The sequence below is a fragment of the Penicillium hordei genome (genome assembly GCF_028827395.1).
Source record: "Penicillium hordei strain IBT 12815 chromosome Unknown utg000005l_segment0_segment0, whole genome shotgun sequence".
NCBI classification, from domain to species: domain Eukaryota; kingdom Fungi; phylum Ascomycota; class Eurotiomycetes; order Eurotiales; family Aspergillaceae; genus Penicillium; species Penicillium hordei.
Genome location: NW_026623146.1, coordinates 2116817 through 2137609, shown reverse-complemented (window position 1 = coordinate 2137609; position 20793 = coordinate 2116817). Strand labels below are relative to the sequence as shown.

General features: G+C 49.3%; 9 protein-coding genes across 9 annotated transcripts; 5 read left to right on the top strand and 4 right to left on the bottom strand.

Annotated features, from left to right (window-relative positions):
- Positions 1–789: 789 nt before the first annotated feature.
- Positions 790–2298, top strand: N7537_009753 (endo-1,4-beta-xylanase; the record flags this gene model as incomplete). Its single annotated transcript, XM_056900807.1, has 9 exons — positions 790–1045; positions 1104–1144; positions 1204–1252; positions 1314–1435; positions 1491–1636; positions 1691–1779; positions 1933–2021; positions 2085–2150; positions 2209–2298. The coding sequence occupies 9 exons, from the start codon at positions 790–792 to the stop codon at positions 2296–2298; spliced, it is 948 nt and encodes a 315-aa protein (XP_056749475.1).
- Positions 2299–3472: 1174 nt separating this feature from the next.
- Positions 3473–4543, top strand: N7537_009752 (uncharacterized protein; the record flags this gene model as incomplete). The annotated part of the gene is made up of 1 exon (XM_056900806.1): positions 3473–4543. The coding sequence occupies one exon, from the start codon at positions 3473–3475 to the stop codon at positions 4541–4543; it is 1071 nt and encodes a 356-aa protein (XP_056749474.1).
- Positions 4544–5303: 760 nt separating this feature from the next.
- N7537_009751 (cohesin subunit SMC1) lies at positions 5304–9348 on the bottom strand (the record flags this gene model as incomplete). The annotated part of the gene is made up of 6 exons (XM_056900805.1): positions 5304–5321; positions 5387–5753; positions 5810–6117; positions 6169–9121; positions 9173–9266; positions 9318–9348. The coding sequence occupies 6 exons, from the start codon at positions 9346–9348 to the stop codon at positions 5304–5306; spliced, it is 3771 nt and encodes a 1256-aa protein (XP_056749473.1).
- A 393-nt stretch (positions 9349–9741) lies between these two features.
- On the bottom strand, positions 9742–10599 carry N7537_009750 (uncharacterized protein; the record flags this gene model as incomplete). The annotated part of the gene is made up of 1 exon (XM_056900804.1): positions 9742–10599. The coding sequence occupies one exon, from the start codon at positions 10597–10599 to the stop codon at positions 9742–9744; it is 858 nt and encodes a 285-aa protein (XP_056749472.1).
- Positions 10600–10839: 240 nt separating this feature from the next.
- pdx1 (uncharacterized protein) lies at positions 10840–12617 on the top strand (the record flags this gene model as incomplete). Its single annotated transcript, XM_056900803.1, has 4 exons — positions 10840–11144; positions 11284–12061; positions 12346–12371; positions 12481–12617. Exons 1-4 carry the CDS (start codon positions 11066–11068, stop codon positions 12615–12617), a joined length of 1020 nt encoding a protein of 339 aa, XP_056749471.1. The 5' UTR covers positions 10840–11065.
- Positions 12618–12937: 320 nt separating this feature from the next.
- N7537_009748 (WD40 repeat domain-containing protein) lies at positions 12938–14930 on the bottom strand (the record flags this gene model as incomplete). The annotated part of the gene is made up of 4 exons (XM_056900802.1): positions 12938–13702; positions 13762–14348; positions 14406–14533; positions 14623–14930. 4 exons carry the CDS (start codon positions 14928–14930, stop codon positions 12938–12940), a joined length of 1788 nt encoding a protein of 595 aa, XP_056749470.1.
- Positions 14931–16040: 1110 nt separating this feature from the next.
- On the top strand, positions 16041–17758 carry N7537_009747 (M18 family aminopeptidase; the record flags this gene model as incomplete). Its single annotated transcript, XM_056900801.1, has 6 exons — positions 16041–16098; positions 16153–16214; positions 16267–16368; positions 16423–16558; positions 16610–16702; positions 16749–17758. 6 exons carry the CDS (start codon positions 16041–16043, stop codon positions 17756–17758), a joined length of 1461 nt encoding a protein of 486 aa, XP_056749469.1.
- A 323-nt stretch (positions 17759–18081) lies between these two features.
- On the top strand, positions 18082–19191 carry N7537_009746 (DSC4 family protein; the record flags this gene model as incomplete). The annotated part of the gene is made up of 2 exons (XM_056900800.1): positions 18082–18302; positions 18381–19191. The coding sequence occupies 2 exons, from the start codon at positions 18082–18084 to the stop codon at positions 19189–19191; spliced, it is 1032 nt and encodes a 343-aa protein (XP_056749468.1).
- A 509-nt stretch (positions 19192–19700) lies between these two features.
- On the bottom strand, positions 19701–20738 carry N7537_009745 (ATP-dependent Clp protease proteolytic subunit; the record flags this gene model as incomplete). Its single annotated transcript, XM_056900799.1, has 5 exons — positions 19701–20122; positions 20179–20320; positions 20384–20409; positions 20486–20504; positions 20571–20738. 5 exons carry the CDS (start codon positions 20736–20738, stop codon positions 19701–19703), a joined length of 777 nt encoding a protein of 258 aa, XP_056749467.1.
- Between the last annotated feature and the right edge of the window lie 55 nt (positions 20739–20793).

Below are 20793 nucleotides of genomic sequence, written 5' to 3'. Positions count from 1 at the left end.
GAGGAACCTCCAAGCGGGATTGAGCTTTTACTGTTACATTATCATCATATGGCTGTTTCACTATCGAAAACTAGTTTCAAGAAACTCCTTCTTGGTGGTTATACCTTCTCAGCGTACGTTGCGCCTTGCTGAAAGCTGAAGAACGTCAGATGTAATCCCCCGAGGCACCTCACCTCCAAGCGGGATTTGGCAGGGGGGGTTGAAAAATAGCTGAACAAGGAAGCCCTTAGCGAATTAGGAGCTAGCTATTTTGGTCAGCCTTCAACGGACGAAGTACATCGGGTAGATATCATCTCCACCCCTGAAGATCCCCTCTTTGTTTCAACTGAACGGGGCATTCTACCGTTAAGCAAAAGCCAAGATTTGTGGGTCCTTTCGTTCCATGTCAAGGCTAGAACTTGCAAGGGGCCTATATACCTGAAAGGACAACTGAAGATTGGTGGTTTCATAGTATTCATTCAAAGTACGTATTGTCCAGACCGAAGTCTTTTCTAAGAACATTTAGGCTAAAAATAACGATCGAATATTATCTCATTCGAATTATGTACAGTTATTTACTAGAAGCTTGGATAAAATACAAATGTCATTCCTCATTAGTGAAGAAAATAGAGGATGAAGCCCCGTTTTGCATAGGGAAAGGATTTCCCCTTGAGCTAACGTTTCAACTGTCAACTTCTCCCGAAGAGATGTGGGTTATGTGGGTTCCTGTCCTGTATAAGTATCTTCTCAATCCTCCCGGACGATGTTCTCTACCAGTCTCATTTCCATTTATCGACTTGAAGAACCAGCATGTTTCCCAATATGATTCAAATCAAGACAGCTGCTCTGGTTATGCTTTTTGCTGGCCAAGCGCTTTCCGGACCCGTTGAATCCCGACAAGCCTCTGTGAGCATTGATGCCAAGTTCAAGGCCCACGGGAAGAAATATCTGGGAAACATTGGTGATCAGTACAGATTGAACGAGAATGCAAAGACCCCGGCAATCATCAAGGCCGACTTCGGCCAACTGACTCCGGAGAACAGCATGAAGTGGGATGCTACTGAGCGTAAGCACAACAATTCCGGGATAATTAGAGTATCAGAAGCTGATTTGAGAAAAAATAGCACGCCAAGGGCAGTTCTCCTTCACAGGGTCTGACTATCTGGTATATACCCGGCCTTTCCTATAGCAATTGCTTCTTTACCTAGTGCTTACATATACTAGGTCAACTTTGCCCAGTCAAACAAGAAGCTGATCCGAGGTCACACTCTCGGTAAGTCCTTCAAACTCTAGAACTCAAGCATTTCACAACAAGAGAAGCTAAACTCGTCAAGTGTGGCACTCCCAGCTCCCATCTTGGGTCTCTTCTATCTCAGACAAAACAACCCTGACCAACGTTATGAAGAAGCATATTACTACGGTGATGAACCGCTACAAGGGCAAAATCTACGCCTGGGTACGTTATATCAATAACATAGGTTCTACAAAGCTGCGTTACTGACCAACCTAAGGACGTTGTAAACGAAATTTTCAACGAGGATGGTTCCCTTCGTAACAGTGTCTTCTACAATGTCCTCGGCGAAGACTTTGTGCGGATCGCTTTCGAAACAGCTCGTGCCACAGACCCAAATGCAAAGCTCTATATCAACGACTACAAGTGAGTCGCAGCCCCCTGCTCTTTTCATTTTGCATGGATTCTAACCTTACATAGCCTGGATTCTGCCTCTTATCCTAAACTGAGGGGCATGGTTAGCCATGTCAAGAAATGGATTGATGCCGGTATCCCAATCGACGGAATCGGTAAGATACCTGTCATTTGAGCTCACCGTGTATGATTGCTTACTCCTTTCAAGGCTCCCAAACCCACTTAAACGCCGGTGCTGGTGCTGGAGTTTCAGGATAAGTCCCCACTTGCTTCTTATCGACCGAAAATTAGCTAACAACCCCTCACAGCTCTGAACGCTCTAGCCAGTGCAGGAACGAAGGAGGTCGCCATCACTGAGCTTGATATTGCTGGCGCCAGCTCTACCGACTATGTGAATGTGAGTCCCACAATGCTATGACTGGTATTATTGACTCCCTACTAAATCTTAATTTTTTAATAGGTTGTCAAAGCTTGCCTAAACCAGCCAAAGTGTGTCGGGATCACCGTGTGGGGAGTTGCTGACCCGGTAAATGCATATTCCTCCCCTGATGGAGTATATATACTAATACTGTATATTTTGCTAGGATTCGTGGCGCTCCAGTTCGAGCCCATTGCTTTTCGACGGGAACTATAACCCCAAGTATGCATACAACGCCATCGCAAATGCCCTCTAGGAAAGATGCGATATCAGAAGTCGAGTAATCCTACAAATCGAGAGTACCCGGACAGGAAATCATATTTGGTTTAATTCAAAACTGAATAAACCAAATTTAGATCTCGGAGTCGGATATTTCAGGGTTCGGTGGAGCATTTACTCAGATAGAACTAGCGTCCAACTCAAAATCCACAAGGAGACATGGCTCCGCATTTCTAGACTTTTTAAACCCGTGGCCTTAAAGCCCCACTTTATTAGTCTGTTACAGTAGTTAACTAGCCGGGTGACTTTCCTGATTTGGTAAGTAATGCGGTATTTAAGAATCGACATCTGCCGAACAGAGTGCAGGGTCCCAGGGTCCCAGGGTCATAGGGTCCCAGGGTCCTAGCGTCCTAGCGTCCTAGCGTCCCCTTTAACCTGAGAGGCAAAGACCCTGAATATCACACCTTGTCAATCATCCCAAATCAGGCTAAAATCGTGTTTTTGAAACGGCTCTGTCTCCGATTCTTTGTGGACTCACTATATGTAAACCTTTGAAATATTCCGACCATAACCAAAGTAGAGAATATATACAATATACAATACCAAAACGGAACAGATAGAATTGTCATCGTCTTTCGCAGCTCTGACAGTGATACGAGCAAGCTCGATACCAACTCCACTCCCGCTCCCTTTTAACATCTTTCCTAAATGAACCTAGACTTGATATATGTATGATACGGGCATTTTATTCACCTATCCCGCACTCTCGCGTCACTCAAGGCAGAGTTGTAGAGGTAAAGGGTTAGGCCAAATTAAACTTAGCAATATAACAATATATCTGGACTAGATGTATACATTTAGTATATCGACTTTTTCACCTAACTCGCACTTTCGCGTTACTCGAGGTGACTATAGCGTAAACTTCCCAATGGCTCTATGCATGTAGAAGCGCAAATGTTTGCCAGGATCGGGATTTTCCGTCAGGCACTATCTGAGGCAAATAGTAGAAGTCTACTATCATAGTACATATGTTTGCTAACCCACGCATAATTCGATCTTAGGTGCCTCTTGATCTGATTTGCGAATTTCAGCGCTTAAAGCATCCACGCCTCGTGACTTCTTTCCTGTCATTTCCTCCTTGTCACCTTCCTCTTCTACAAGTTTACTGATTAGTTCTATCTCACCATCTCTTTGCCCTCACGCGCACTATCATGGAGACAATAGCAAACTATCTCTCGCTTCCCGCAATTGCGGAGTTCATCACCGCATACGAGACTAAGCCAAGCGCTGAGAATGCAAAGATCATGGTGAGCGGTCTCCTCACTTACGCCTTCGATTCGAATGATGGCTGGATCCTCAAGTGGCAAGAGGATGAGGAGAACAACCACTCAAACTGCTTCATTGTGAGAGCCGTTGGCGAAGACAGGTCCCTGCACGCCATCGTGAAGGTTATTCTCGACCCCACTGGCTTAATCAAGGACAACTGGGATGAATCCGTTCCTCGCTTGATCAGTGCCCCGCTCCCCAGTGAGCGATGCTGGGCCATCCTCATCCGTGGCATCAAAGTCCGACTTTACGAATACCATCGCGACCAAAAGCCCGACGACCGTCTGGTTCCCTGCGACTTCAAGATTGCCGACAAGAAAAAGCATGCAGTCCACATTCGCAGAAATGCTGATGCAATCAACAACCTTCTCACCAGCATCCCTAACCAGGTCCCCCGGCCACTCGAGGAAGGCGAACACGGCAACCCGGCCCCGAATGACTCTGCCACTGACATAGCAACCGAGTCGCAGGTTTCCCTGGATGATACTCTTGAGACTGTCCCTACCTCTGGCGCGTACGTGGAGTCATCCTCTGAGGATCCTCCCACTGAGGCTAGCAAGGAAAAGAAGCCCACTAGTGAGGACAAGACGCCCATCGAGGCTGAGCCTGTCACTGAGCATGAGGCCGCTATCCAGACCAAGACAGCAATCGTGGCCGATACTACTACCTCGCAGACCAAGCGTACCACCGAGGCTAACGGAACCCAGGCTAAGATCACCTCTCAAGCCAAAGCTGCACTTCTAGCTAAGGCTGCTGCGGGGATCAGGAGTACTACTCAAGCCAAGACTGCTACTCAGGCTAAGCCTGCTGCGGGGATTAAGACTGCTATCCAAGCCAAGACTGTTACCCAAGCTAAGGCTACTCTGCTAGCGAGGGGGGTTTCTGGGATGAAGATCACTCCGAAAATCAAGCCTGCGAACGTGACTGAGGTTGTGGGACAGACAGGCACAAACTAGAAGGTATCTGATTTATTGAGCCTCGGTGACTATGTACTTCTCGCTAATGGTAGTACCTCCAATAGGTCGCAAGTCTCTCACAGAACAATCTTTTCGATTCACGGTTTACACTTCACGGTTCTCGGTTTTCGGCGCTTCTTATGTTACTCTTGTTTCTTCTTTCCAGACTTCGACTTGTCTCATCCAACACCGGTAGGTACTTTCAACAAGTGCCGAATCTTGTGCATGGTGGAAGTCAGGCTGCTGGCTTTTCACAAAAATTTCATCAAAAAGAAGCTGAAGTCGGTTGGTTCGTGGTTTCACAGGTGGACGGTTCTTTGCTATCTTTTTTTTTCGCGAGGCCTTAATATCTTTTATCTTTTGCCATGAAGTGGTGCATTTTCTAGGGGGTTTCTAACATGGCTGGCTCAACTCATCTATTAAGATGGTCTAAATTGAATTTTTTTTTAAAAAAAAAATTCTACTTTCGGGAGATGCTCTAAAGCATCATCCAAAATCACCAAATGTATGAACAGTCGACATGTGAGTTGTTCGGAAACGGAGGTTTTTAGGGTTACCCACAGCTACGACGTGGGACAAGGGTTAGAACAACTTGAAAACCACAGTACAGGAACTGGTATCAATTAACAGCCTTGTCGATAGAAATAATTGCCCAGAATATACACTGGGTAGTTTCAATAATCTACAAAGATGAGGAAATAGCAAGCAAAGAAAAAGCAAAGGGTTATCACACAATCCGCATAAATCCCACCTGGAGTACTTAGGTATACTTCCGAAGCTGTGAATGATCATTGTCAGTATATTTCCATATCGGCGTATACGAAAGACATCGTCAAAACTCACATCAAGCGTCAACGATTTGCTGCTGTTCTCGACCTGGTCCCGGTAGATACCTACCAGAGCCTCACTGTTCTGGAACAGTCCGGTTTTTAGACTAATCACGATAAACTGCATGCCAGGCGCGGCATGGTCATGGATATAGTTGGCAATGCGGGCGACGTTGGTGTTGTCCAGGGCTGCGTCAACTTCGTCCAGCACGAAGAATGGCGACGGCTGGTACGAGTGGATAGCGAACAGCAAAGCGAGGGCGGCCATGGTCTTCTCGCCACCTGAAAGATGCTCCATGTCTCGGAAACGTTTGAGAGGAGGCATGGCGTGGTATTTGATGCCGTCCAAGTAGGGCTCGTCCGAGTCTTCAATATCGAGGTAGCTATTGAAATGTTAGTGATCGTTCAGGGTCGGAAGTTAGTTAAAAAAGAAACCTACGCTTGACCACCCAGGGGATAATTGGCACTGCGCGTAAGTTCACGGTAAATCGGCCCGATTTGCTCAGAGATGTGGGTGAATGCCTTATTAAAGAGGTCGGACCGCGTCTTCATCACGGACTCAAACTCTTCCTTGGCCTTCCGTGCAGACTTCCGGGCGTCCTCGAAGTCCTTTTCGGTGCTGCGAAGTTTGTTCTCGACACTCTCCAAGCGTTCCATGGCACGCGCATTTGGTGCCATCTTGTCGAGGTCGCTGTTGAGAACACGGACCTTTTCGAGCAGTTCATCCTCGAGCTTGTCATCGGCCTCCTACAATTGAATCAGTATGTGAGAAATAAAGCGACAGGAGCAAAAACTTACCTCTTTCAGAGTCTCTCCTAGAGAATCGAAGTCGACCTCAATACCATAATCGTGCACAGGAGGAGCCTCGTCCAAACCATCTCCTTCATCCACCTCCATGGCATCTGGGTCTGCTGCTTGCACAAGGTCATCAATTGGAAGCTTGTCAAGCGAATTGGAAGACTCGGTCAAAGGTACATCAATGTCTTCAAGTTTGCAGCGTCGCAGAAGAGCGTAACGACTGGAAGAGTTCCTCTGAATCTCTGCTTCAAGTGCATTGACGTTCTTTAACGCTGCTTCAACGTGCTTGCTACGCTTTTGGAGTTCACGGCGCTGCTCTGCCAGGTTTTCTGCTGACTGGCCATAAATTTCCTTCTGCTTCTCGAGTGCCTCTCGGAGGAGCTCAAGTTCCGCTTCGAATTCATCGAGCTGGTTGCGGATTTCCTCTTGCTGGCTTTGCAGCTCTTCAATCAGGGTCTGGTCGCGCTCGTATTGGGCTTTGAGGCCGTTGATTCGGTCCTCGGTCGCTTGAATACGCTGTTTCTCAAAGCTGAGCTGGTTCTCGATTCGACTCTTTTGGGTGGTGAACTCAAGCTTCTTTTGCGCGGCCTCTTCCTGCATAGAGCCCTGCTGGGCCTCATATTCTCGGATATCATCATATCCTAAGCGCTTGCAGAACTTGCGGTAGACCTCATCCTCAACGGTGCTAACCGAAGCTTGTGACGTTTCGATTGTCTCATCTAGCTCGTCAAGGTTTTCCTTACGCTCGGTGTATTTTGGTCGCAGTTCCTCCATCTGGCGCTTAACGAAGTCCAGCTCGCTACGTTTGCTCTCGAGGTTCCTCTCAAGGGCCTTCAACTCATCACGGGAGTAAGTGAGACGCTGCTCGAGACCGACGAGCTCACCCTGGAGTGTCTCTTCTTCAGAGCCTCGGCGGTGACTCTTGGGGAGCGTTGTGAGATCACTCATGAGCTTGTCCTTTAATTTATACAGGTTCTCAACCTCGGAATCTTCCCAGCGCTTGGAGTTCTGCTGGGGACCACGTCCACCAGTCATGAGACCACCCTTGTGGATGACAGTGCCATCGAGGGTGACAGCCTTCGCGTCCACATTTCGTTCGTAGCAAAGATACTTGGCCGTCGCCAGATCGTCACAGACAATAGAGTTGCCACACGCGTAGCTGATTGCTCGCGCAACTGAATCATCGTAGTCAACAGTCTCAATCGCAGGGCGCATGCCCCGATGCATGCCCTTCAGATTGGAGTTGAATGCCTTGACTTGAATAGTTTCTAGCGGGATGAATGTCGCCTGGCCTGCTCGTTGGTCGCGTAGGTGCTGAATGCACTCTTTGGCAGTCTTCTCGTTGTCCACAACAATGGCGTCGAAGTGTCGACCCAGTACGGTGCTGACTGCATCGGAGTATTTCTTCTGCTTCGGCCGGCAAAGATCACTGACACGGCCTTTGACACCGGGGAAGATGCGCTTCAAGGCCGAGATCAACTCCTTGGCCCGGAGTTCGCGTTCGGTCTGCTTCTTACCATCATCGGCCTCGAGAAGTTTTCTTAACACCACCTGAAGCTTTTCTTCTAGCTCGGTCCGCATTTGCGAGACCTTCAATCGCTCGGAAGTCAATGCGTTCAACTCCTTCTTCTTGCGGTCAATGTCTTTAGAAGTGGATTTGACGACGTCATTGAGAGACAACTTGCGTTCGGTCATGTTCTGGGCATCGGATTCAACAGATTTGAGTTGCCATTCAGTGTTCTCAAACTTGCCCTTCAAGCTGTTGACTGCTTCAGCTTCGGTCTTTCTTTGTCGCCGCAGATTGTCCAGGTTCAAGGAGTCCGCCGATGAACGCCGGTTGACTTCTTCTCTGAGTTTGTGGTACTCCTGCTGATCGGCTTCGCTCAGCTGGCCACCCTTCTTGCTCATCGTCTTCTGCCATTCGACTTCCCACTGAGCCTGAGCTTTCTCGACAAGCTTGAGATCTTTTTCTAGTTGCTTGCCATTGTTGGATTGTGATGTGCGCTCCTTTTCGATCTCGATAATCTTTGAAGAGTATCTCTCAACCTTCTTCTGAGTGATGTCGATCTTCTCGTCCACAGGCACAAGCGAATTGTTGAGTTCTTCAATCTCCCTCTCTTTTTTCGTGATGTTTTTCTCGGCCTTGCCGACATCTCTGCCGACTCGAGCATGGTCTTTCTTGGCGTCTTCGACGTTCTTCTCATATTTTTCGACGCCGCGGCGGTACTCCTTGAGTTCATCTTGATATTTCTGGATATCCGCACTGGAGTCGTCGATCAGTCGCTGGAAGTGAAAGAGCTTCCACAGGATATGAGTGATAATGGCCTGGTCGCGTTCGTCGGCCTTTTTCGCATAGTTCTCGGCCTCTCGCTTCTGTTCCTGGTATTGCTTGACTTCAGAATTGATCCCTCGTCGACGATTGAGCTGGATGGTTTGCTGTTCCGCGGCCTCCTCCGCCTCTGCTTTGAACTTTTCATAGTCGGCCTTGTGCTCCAAACTGCCAGAGATCTGCTCAATTAACCGAGTAAGGTCCTTGGGCGACTGGGATGCGATCGCCTCGACATCACCCTGGAACACCAGGAAGTTTCGCGCCTTGATCAGGATGTTCTCCTCCTCCAAGGCCTCGTTGTATTGGTGGGCGGACACGATTCGGTTGTTGATGCGGTATTCGCTAACACCCTGGCTAGTAATAGATCGGCGCCATTGCTGCTCCTCGCCTGCGTCATCCTCATAGACTGCCATCACCCAAGCGGACTTCGGGTCGTTTCCACCAGCATCTTGGGACACATCCATGCTCTCCGGCTCCTCTTGCTCGCCATCCTGCTCATCAGTAGTAGGCTCTCCATCCACTTTAGATGTGCGCAAAACACGGCCACGGTACACGAGATCACGGAGATTCGTCGATCGCAGGTGAGAAGACTTGATTCCTAGAACGAATGATATGGCATCCATCCTAATGCGCATTAGCCTAAGGCCCTTTGGGCTAAGACCAGGAGGCACTCACGAGTTTGACTTGCCAGACCCGTTCGGGCCAATAATCGACGTAAAATACGCATCTCCGAATAGGAGGACATGATGTCCCTTGTAGGACTTGAAGTCTAGTGACAAAGTTAGGTACTGCCTGCGGCGCATCTTCCGGTCGTACATACTGAAAAGCTCCAAACGAATGAGTTTTCCCATCTTGCCAGCGGCTTCCCTGAGGGAGCAACGCGCCGAGAAATTCAAGAACCCTGTTATTTAAACAAGATATTGAGTTGTGGGCAAGATGTAGGAGGGGCGCGATAACGGGTAAACCGCGTCCACCCAAGACGCGCCGGCCATCACGTGGCACCCCAAATTTAGTGATGCATAAACCTTGGAAGACCATACGACATTACATACTACAATCTATTCTAACAAGCAATAGGACTCTTATAAGATAATATTTTGTGGTATAATTGAAATCGCCTTCTTGACTGGTATTACAAGTGCTCTATCGCTATCTAAGAGACAAAGCCAAAATGATGTACAAAACGTGACTAGACGCGACACGACACGAAGAGACCTTCGTGATACTTGGATAATGATCGCCAATTAATCTCTGAATGGCATCTTCACATTCACCATACGCCCAAAGTGCAGGAGATCATCCGAAATGTATCCATTGGAGTCCAGTCGGAAATGCGTTTTGTGGCCCGCCAACTGCACAATGATAAAGTCCTCGTTCGTGAAAAGTTGCCGCACGCTCTGGAAAACCCGGCGAGGCATGGATTTCAGTGTTCTGATGAAGGTTGGCTCAGTTTCCAATGTACGGCCGAGTTTGGTACTCTCCTCGTAACGCTTCATGGTTTCTGGAGAGACCGAGATTCTGCGCTTGAAAGAGAGATCACCCGGTGCCACTTCAACCTGGTAAGGCTTCTTAAAAGGGACCATGCTTCGGACACTGAAGAGGACGCGCATACGACCATTGGAGTTGACCGCTCTGATATTTCTGACTAGGGAGCCAGTTCGGGAGATGAACAAGGTGCCACCAACACTCATCATGATACAGATACCACCAAATAGAGATTTCTGCCACATTGGAAGAGGAACCAGAGGGTCCACGAGAACCGCGTTCGAGTTGTAGATGGAATAGGCGAAGCAAAACGCGGACAGACCGTATGCAGTTAAGACATATGGGCGATGAGAAGGGGCTTGGAACAAAAGCACTTGTCCGACTTTTACTACTTTCGCTTGCAGCTTCGCAAGGGCACGGGGGTTCTTGTTCCCATAAGGGCTTGCGGCCTGCCACGCGGAATCGACAGTTCTGGCCACACCCTTGGTCTTGTAATGAGGCGCACTAGAGTTGAAGTAGCGCAAGGATGATGTCGGGTTCATCTGGAAGCCAGGTCGCATTGGACTTCGTAGGCATTGGCGCCAGAATATTGAGAAGGCGGGTGTTCCGACGGACATGGCTATACTGAGCCTATGGATGCTCACGTCAGTAAAGTGATCAAGACCATGATGCGCAGCCAATCGAAACCCATAAATCCGGAGGGAAATCGGCAGAGAATCAACGATTAAATAGCTTCGCTCGATAACTTACTAGGACAAAAATCAATTGACCGTCGTTCTGATCGGAAATCGCCGATATTGGCCAAAACAGCAAGCGGCAGAAAAATGTTCCCGTCCCGGCCGCCGGTGAAAGCTCCCAACGCCCTCAACACCTCCAACAGCTACTTTGAATTACCTCACCAAACACACGACCTCAAAAGAATTGATCTCGGAGATTTGTGCGCTTTGACGTGGTGGTGGGCTCTTCGTCGATCCTGCTCGTTCCTCTCGAATCCAACGTCCGCGGCGAGTTGCGACACCAGCCGAAGATCCCAATCGGCACCGCAGCACTCCCAATCTTCCAAAACTCCAGAATCACTTAGCAATGGCAGCCAAGATCACAGTCGGTCAGGTTCCGGCCATGTTTGCTCGCCGTCAACAGAAGGTGTTCGGTGTCGGCAGACGTGAGTTCCCCATCCATGTTCATGGCAAACAGCATCTCCGCAACGGAAAGCCGCTCCTCGAAGATCAGGTCTACGGCGGAAACCACTTACGATATAAAAAGCATTGCTTAACTGGTGCTAACACCGGAATCTCTTTTAGGCCTGCAATCTACCGCTCCCACAACCCAGAACCCCGCCTATCCGCTCTACCCCTCCGTCGCCCAGCTCCTCCGTGAGAAGGGTATCCCCAAGTCCGATGTCGACAAGATCCCAGCCTCGGGCCCCAAGGGTCGTCTCTTGAAGGGTGACGTGCTCGCATATATCGGCCAGATTCCCGCCAACTACCCGTCAACCCAGGCCGCCACTCTGGCCAAGCTTTCCCATCTCGATCTGAGCAACATCAAGATCGCCCCGGCTCCGGCCCCGGCCGCGCCGGCCGTGGCTGAAGAGGAGATTGTCGCCAAGCCCCTTCCCATGACTTCCGTCGCCATCTCTATTTCCCTGGCTGCCGTGCTGTCTACCCAGAAGAAGCTGCAGGATAACCTGGGTGTCACAGTCCCGCTGTCCCGCTTCCTTGCCGTCGCTACAGACCTTGCCAACGATGACCTGCCCCGCTTGGCTAGCTTCAAGCCCTCTGCCGACGAGCTTTTCGACGAGGTTCTCGGTGCCCAGCCGATCAAAACCTCCCGTGGTGATTATATCCCCGAGTTGAACGCTTTCGAGGCCCCCAAGACTGTCCGCTCTAAGCCTGTCACCGAGGACCTGATCGACTTCCTCAGTGCCAAGTCGTCCAAGAAGTCTGTGCCTACAGCTTCGGTTGAGAGCTCTGCCGGTGTTGCTTCCAACGTTTTCAGCTTGACCGTCCCTGTTGGTGAGGAGACCCGCGCTAAAGCATTCCTGGAGCGAATCAAGACTCTTCTCTCGGTTGAACCAGCGCGGTTGGTGCTTTAGATTTCCCTTGATGTTTCAAATCTCCCTTCTTCGAGCTTTTTCTTTTGTTTGTTCCCGGTCATCTGAGCCAAAACCTGGGCAGGCGAAACTCATGAATGTATACAGTATAGCATAGTTAATCAGATATTTCCTTGATTGGGTTACTTCGCTTGAAAAAAAGAAATTAGATCACTATACTAAAGAAAAGATTCTTAGTCAAGGCGAAGAAGAAAGGGTTTGGACCTGCAAGAAACATAGATGTTTATCAATTGCGATTCTCATTTCGTTTCAGGCATGGTTTAGATCCCATGAAGCTTGGTTGGCATAGCTAAATTCTCTGAAATGGGAACATAGGCACAAGTTCGTGCCGAAAAAAAAGGTCATGTCATCATCAAAAGCAACCGTGCAAAAGACAAATTGAAATGAGAACACCCCCCCGGCGCAACACCGCATACCGGCAACCAGGAAACACCGCAAGCGCCACCGCTCAAAGCCTTGAAGAAACGTGTGGATGTAGAAAGGTTCGCTCGACTCCAAGGCGACCAGCCAGTACGGCCAGCCTAAATCACAGCCAGAGTAGGGACGAACGAATTGAAGGGATCAAAGAAAGCAGGAGGAAGCAGAAAAAGCAAAAGAAAAAAGAACTCAAGAAAAGCAAAATACCCATTCCGAATGAACGAGCGCCGGACGTCCACCCGCGAAATGCTTTAAGCCGCCGATGGAAAGAAACATGCAATAGATGCCAACGCATAGAAAGATGAAGAGTCAGGTCCCCCTCAGGGCATGCGATGATTTTCCCCAGTCACCAAATCGAAGCGAACCGAAAAACGCCATGTCGAATGCAGATGAAGAGACAAATTAGACAGTAGACAGTATTAGCCGAACTACCGGATGGTACCCCATTCGGCTAATTTGCTGCCTTCCCGACGAGTGTCTCTTGTAGCTCGTCTATCAAATATTTTCCAGAATCTGAGTGTTTCGTCGCCTGCTCCTGTAACGACAGTCTGGCCGTCAGGGCTCATGGCGAGGTAAAGAACGCGGAAAGTGTGACCGGTTAAGGACACGATTTGTTCCATACGAGGGTATTTCCAGATGACAATTTGATTCTGGCTGTAACCGTGTGTGCTGATGATCTCATCTGAGTTTTTGGACCAAGAGAGGTTGCAGACCTGGCTACCGGTGTCGACCTCTTTGATCATTGAGCCGGTCTGTGTGTTCCAGAACTTGATCGTGCGGTCAGCGGTACCGCCGCCAGAAGCAAGAAGATGATGTTGATGAGGAGACCATGCAATGGCCTTCACTGCTGCATTGTGGTCGGAAAAGCGGTAGAGGGGTGTCTCGCTCAGCTTATCCCAAACCATCAATTTGTTGTCGTTGCCGCCGGATGCTAATTGACCATCTTCAGTGTTCCACTTCAAACCGCAAACTTCTTGTTTGTGGCCAGAAAGCTTTCGAATGTACTGGTCTGGAGACCGAACATCACGGTGATAAATGAGACGGTCTCGAGATCCCGATGTAAGAATGTGATCGTTCCACGCCAAAGCACCAACACGGTTGGTATGTCCAATCATGGTGCGTAGCCGCCGGCAATGCTCAGCATCCCATATTTGTACTAGACCTTTACCCGTGCCAATTGCAAGATGTGTACCCTGTAGTCCTTAATGTGAGTATCATGTATGAAGCGTTAACATGCGGATTTCTTGCTTACCCTTTGAATCCAGCTCACGCTGGTCACGGTGTCGTCTTTCAGCTCGCACAGCCTCGTAACTCCACCGGTGTGGGAGTTCCACATGTAGACAGAGTTGGCCAATCCAACACCAAGAACATTACTACTGCCCCAGTCCACCAGGTTCAAATAGAAATCATCCTGAAGATCCGGTGCATCCAGGACCTTGTATGGCACCTTGTTTACAAACCGGGCCTGTTTTCGAGGTGTTTCGAGAATACGCTGACTGTCGTATCGAATGGGAGAAAGGCTATAGAGCTCAGAGCGCACGTCTAAGTTGGGGCCATGCACACTTCGAGGGGTTTTAGAGGGGGTTGGATGTCCCGATCCGGCCCGTGAAGGTCCATAGTTGAAGAGGTTCTTGTGTGGGGTGGTGGGGGTGATGCTAGCGGGAGGGAGATTGGCAGCGATATGAGCGGGTGGTGTATGGGATCGAGTCTTGTCATTGATTCCATTGCTGAAGCCGAGCAATGGGTCGGGCGGCGCAGAGTTCAAATCGGGCTGTGGGACCGTGTTTCCGAACAGCTCGCTGCGCAAAACTCGGGAAAATGTAAGGTTGGCTTCCTCGGCTGCGGTGAAAAGTCAGTTCAAATGCACAACGCATTAGATTCCGATATGTAACACACTCTTTTGAAAATGGAGCTCAGAGTGAGGGGGGCGTTTCTTCGTCTTGGAAGGAGTTGATGGGCAACCATCTTCATGCAACAGACTATAAGTCGCTTGTAGATCTTGTCCATCGCGATTGGGGATGAATCTGAATTATGGTCAGTAGCTGGGTCATATATGACTGCTGTTGTTTTGTCGCAGGCTTTCTGATTGAAGAAGACCTAAAGTGTGACTTACCGGTCCCCGTAGACCCGCTGTCTCTTGCGACATGGACTGGAGACCGGGGTTCTGTCCCTCCGGCTCCCGGCAGTCTCATAATCCTTCAATGCTTTCGCAAGCGCACTAGGGTCGACCGGCTCTGCTCCATCTTGCCGTTGGCGGCTGCCCGAATTTGAATTGTCTGGAAAATACATCGTGCGCTTTGACGGCATGCTTGGCGGTGTCTTCGATCCAGGCGGTGATGCAATAGTTGATATCTGCGATATTTGAGATCTTGATGCCGACCTATTCCCGGCCTTCTTTGAATTCTGAGGTTTGTCCGCCATGGCGATGTCTGGTTGTCTGTCCGAGCCCCAGAGACAAAGTGCAACCGATCAAAACAGAGATAAGAGTTGCATAAGATAGAAGTGAAGTGTCTGTCAATCGAGGATGTCAAACAATCAGAGATCCGGGTGTCGGGTCAAGGGTATTTGAAGGGCGATTCGCAGAGGGCCCGTTGTTGTTGATCCAGAGGCTGAATGATGGCCCCAGCCGTTGACGCCTGAAGACAGAAGATGTTCCAGGATAAAGCACGAGCAGACCCTGTTTCACCGGGCAGACCAACAAAGAAGTGTCCGAACTGCAGACATGTGAATGAATGAATGAATGAATGTCTTCAAGGGAGTGACGGAGTTGCGCAGGGCGACTCTCTGGGTCACGCGTCGGGTACGCTAACCTGATTTAGCGAAGGCAATCGGGCCCCATCAACCAGGTCAAATCAGTACTCTTCACCTTAGACCTTACTGATTTATATTTTCTACTATTTCTAAAGTGGGGTCTAGCTCTTTGATTTACTTTCACAGAGCAATCTCATGCTGGTTTCCGAGAATATTTGGAACGTTCTGTGTCAACATGGCTTTGTTACAATTGAAACCGATACCACACTGTTAGTCCTGTTGTTTACTTGAGAGACGCGCCCGAACTGGTCTAACTGGACCACTGAAAGTGGGGGGCATGTGAGGGGATCTATAATCCGTATGGGTCGATTTTCTAACGCGAAATGCACAGATTGGTTTGATATACGCGCTTGCTTCGACGCGACGCGACGAAGCTTGGGCCATGGCAAGGACAATACCAATCTTGGAAATTATGCCCCAAAGCTTCTATAGTGGGGTTGAGTTTACAACCAATCTATATATTACGGAGTAGAGTACGGAGTAAACGTAATAGTAATAATAGTAAATGAAACCTACAATCTCTATCTGATTACCTAGAATAGTTCCGAGACTACTAGTATCCTCTAGTTTCAGTTTGTTACGTGACATTGCCATCCGCAGTCACCGCCAAACCAATAAAACCTCCCGCAAAAGCCAACTTTCTTTCTTTGTGCTCCCCCTGCAATGGTCCTCAGGCGTCTTTACCCTGATATTATTGGTTGTTCTCAACGTTATTCTACAATGGCTGCCAAGCAACCTGCTCTGGACTTCTTGTCCTTTGTGAATTCTGCTCCTACCCGTATGTAGTCCCCATCCAATGACGTGGAATGTCGCTAATTTGTCTTATCTACAGCGTTCCATGCCGTCCACGAAGCCAAGCAGCTTCTGGCTAAGGCTGGATTCCAAGAAATCAAGGTCTGTTCAAACTGAACCTGAAGTGGTAAAAATGTGGCTCATCCATCAATAGGAGAGAGACTCTTGGGCGTCGACCTGCCAACCGGGAGGCAAGTACTACTTGACTCGCAACACTACTACCCTTGTGGCTTTTGCGATCGGCAAGCAATGGCAGGTATGTATCGATTGTGGAATTAAATAATTAATCTTTAATTAATCATGGATATAGCCGGGCAACTCCATCTCTATGATCGGTGCCCACACCGACTCTCCGGTGTTGAGGGTCAAGCCCGTTAGCAAGAAGAGCGGGGAAGGTTTCGTCCAGGTCGGTGTTGAGACCTACGGTGGAGGCATCTGGCACACTTGTGCGTGCCATTGATTACCCTCAAACTATCACCGTCGCTAATTTCATCCAGGGTTTGATCGTGATTTGGGTGTCGCTGGCCGGGTTATGACTCGTGCAAGCGATGGTTCCATCGTACAGAAACTGGTCAAGATTGACCGCCCCAGTACGTTTTATGTTGACGCAACAAATGCGCCTTGCTAACATGTTAGTCCTCCGTATTCCTACACTGGCTATCCATCTGGACCGCCAGGAGAACTTTGCATTCAACAAAGAAACACAGCTGTTCCCTATCGCTGGCCTTGTTGCTGCAGAGCTCAACCGCAATGGGGGAACTGACACCCCTGAAACAGACAAGGGTGGGGAATTATTCTCACCTTTGAAATCTGTCACAGAACGTCATCACTCTCACTTTGTTGACCTTATTGCTGCGGAGGCTGGTGTCAATCCTAGCGATATTCTAGACTTCGAAATGATCCTGTTCGACACTCACAAGTCCTGTCTCGGCGGTATGCTGGAGGAATTCATCTTCTCCCCTCGCCTAGACAACCTGAACAGCACTTTCTGTGCTACAGTTGGTCTGATTGACTCCGTGGCCGACGAATCAGCCCTCGATGACGAAGAAGCAATCCGCCTGATTGCCTTGTTTGACCATGAGGAAATCGGCAGCCGCACAGCACAGGGTGCAGACTCGAACGTTCTTCCGTCAATTATTCGCCGTCTGTCCGTCCTTCCATCCTCCTCCTCCAAGAATACTGACTTGTCAACTGCCTATGAGCAAACTCTGTCCACCTCCTTCCTTGTCTCTGCCGACATGGCCCACTCGGTCAACCCCAACTATGCGGGCAAGTACGAGTCGGACCACAAGCCGGAGATAAACAAGGGCCCGGTGATTAAGATTAACGCCAACGCTCGCTATGCAACAAATTCCCCTGGAATCGTTCTCCTTGAGGAGATTGCGCGCAAGACCACCAAGGAGACTGGCGAGCACGTTCCTCTCCAGCTCTTTGTGGTTCGTAATGACTCCAGCTGTGGCAGCACCATTGGCCCTATGCTGTCTGCTGCGTTGGGTGCGCGGACATTGGATCTGGGCAATCCCCAGCTCAGCATGCACAGTATCCGTGAAACGGGCGGTACCTATGATGTTGCTCATGCCATTCGTCTGTTCACTGGGTTCTTCAAGCATTACTCAGAGCTGTCGAAGACGATCCTTGTGGATTAAACTTGCCATGAATAAGTCTATGAAGTGGCACAAACAATAAGCTACCTTCAAACGGAGTAGCATTCCATAGTATTCAATTTTAAAGCATTGAAGTGTTGAAGTGTTGAATTGATGGTACATAATACCAGAACATCTTAAAATAAAACAGAAACGTGCTATGTACCTTTGGAGAAGCACGTGGTCCGGACCGAGGAAAGTCCGCCTCGACACATCTCCGTCTCCAACCCATCCATAGTTACCCCAGTCGCCAAAGCACGGGGAGTCTCCACCTCAACTCCTTATATACCGTTTGTTGCATACTTTTCAAGCCCTCATGACCCTCTATGACAGACGTTGATGTCTATCGGGATGCGGAATACATCGCTGACGTGTCCGGCATATCCTATGACGATGCGGAACCCCCACAGCCAACAGGCACGCTCAGCAGCCAAAATGCGCGTGTGAAGAAAGTCAAGTCGACCGCCAAAGTCGCATTCATTGATCGATTGCTGCGCGATCTCGACATATTAATTTATTGTCAACTCTCCGCCCTGTATTACATGGAGTAAGTCCAACCTCAACCATGATCTCCACCCCTCTTTCCACCACGACAGACCCCTAACATCTGTTTCTCTCCGTCTAGCTGTTCGATTGTATTATTTGCCATACGTGCCATAGTCGAATTGATCTTCTTCACACCAAAAGCACCCCCCTTTGAACCCACACGCAGCCAGCCGTATGTCGGCGCCATCATCGGCAGTAACCTCGTCTGCATGCTCTTCCATGCCTTCCTGATTCGTCCCGAAGCTGGCGAGGAAACACGCGGCTACCTACACGGGGGACTCTTCATCGATTTCATCGGGCAGGCTCCCGTCTCTGTTTACCGGCTTCTCTCGTTCGACCTTTTAATCTTTCTAATCGATCTCATCATGCTGGCCTTGATTATCGAGCGGGTGAAGACTAATGGAACCCCCGCGCCAGCGCCTACAACATCGAATGCAGATACAGCTACAGAGACAACCACAGAGACAATCCCAGACGCGGAGGAGTCCCAGCCACAAGACCATGATGCCGAAGAGCGTGGCATTATACGACAAGAGGATGGCGAGCAGACAATATCCCCGGCTCATTATAGTTCCGATTCACATCATAGTAGCGGCATCGACGAAGAGGTGGAAGAAGAGCGCACGACGCTCTTGGCCGACCCGGCTGACGCTGAATCTGGCAGTGGTGCTCGGGGTGGACACCCGATGGATACATTCGCGGCTGGCCAGGCTGTCATTGTCAACATGAGCTTCCGAGGTACAATATGTGATCAGTGGCGCCACTCAAATGCGGCGACACGGCCGTCGTCCGGCTTTGCGCCGTCCCCCGAGACGGCAACGTTTCTCCGACAGCGCTTTGGTCTCCAGGTTGGGACTAATGGTCGCATAGAGCGTGCGAATACAACATGATGCAAATATGTATTTCAGCTCCTGCAGTAAACTGTATATATATATATGTACTAGTAAATTCTCATGAGCAAACCCTTCACTACCATGCTTTCAGTTTGTTTTATTCGACTCATATATCCTGTCAACATATCCCTCGTGCTCAAGAGTGGATGAGTTTACCCTGTATTGGGACAATGGGGCCACGTCAGGATCGTCCCACACATTCATAGAAATTACCTTGCTCAATTTTATCTGTTCAATTCATCACATTCATGGGTGCTGTAAACCTGGCCCTTACGGAAATACGACTACTCAGGTTGGAGGCTTGGCCTGAATTTAGATATACATCCCTGCAGTATCCGGAACTAAAAACTACTTAGAAAAATCCCAGAAGTAAGGGGGAGAAGATGATCATGGTCCATTTTATTAGCACTTAATCCTACAAAGCAGCTAATAGAGTCCTATGGGCTAAACAGGAGACACTGAGAACCCCTTGTATGTACCGAAGCACCATAGACACATTATGCAATTTATGCAGTAGGAGGCTTAGACTCTTCCCCAGAACCCTCCTTCCCCTGGACTCTACGGTCCAGAATCTCATCAATAACACCCAACTCGAGCGCTTCCTTAGCACCCATGAAGTAATCGCGCTCCATAAGCTTCTCAATCTCATCAAGGGACAACTGCTTCTTGCCAGTAAGGTGACGTTGGTAGATCTCATTGAGCTGAGTGCGCACGCGCAGGATCTCTTTCGCATGGATAGCGATATCGGACGCCTGTCCGAAGTAGCCGCCCGAAGGCTGGTGTATCATGATCGACGAGTGTGGTAGACAGTAGCGCTTGCCTGCTTCGCCGCCGGCGAGAAGGAGAGAGCCCATTGAGGCGGCCTGGCCAACGCAGATTGTGCTCACGGGAGAGGCGATATATGTCATTGTATCGTAAATCGCGAGGCCTGTAGAATTGTTAATCAGTATAGGTCGGTGATAGCCATTGGGGTAGGTCACGTACCGGCTGTTACTGAGCCTCCTGGGGAGTTGATGTAAAGGTGAATCGGTTTGGTAGGGTTATCGGCTTCGAGGAAGAGGAGTTGTGCGACTATCGATGCGGAGAGGGTGTCGTCGACTTCGCCGTTGAGGCAGATGATGCGTTCCTGGAGGCTTGATTAGGATGGATAGGTTCCGGGAGAAGGCGGCGTCCTCTTGTATCTAGTTACCTTCATTAATCGAGAAAAGATATCATCTGGTGTGCGCGATGGGGGTTAGTAGGTTGATCATGTTTTGGGTCATCTGCACGCGAATGCAATTGCGCAACATACAAGTGTGCCAGCCGCCTCCCTATTCAATGATATCAGTATATGCGCATTGAGTAATTTTTGTGCCCATATAGAATTTCAAACATACCACTGTCTCTGTCACGAATGGCGTCGGTGTCCAACTCCGCGGGCGCTGCGTAAGCGACGGTCCTTGGTTCGAGAAGCATCGTGCGAATATAGCGGCGGGCCGGGCGACAGCAACTGGGGAATTTTGGATAGACCGCCCTAACTGGCGTACAGAAGTTCTTGAAAGCATCTTCAAAAATATGCAAAAGCAATGTGTAGTTGTATGGAGTTAGAAATCCAGATTC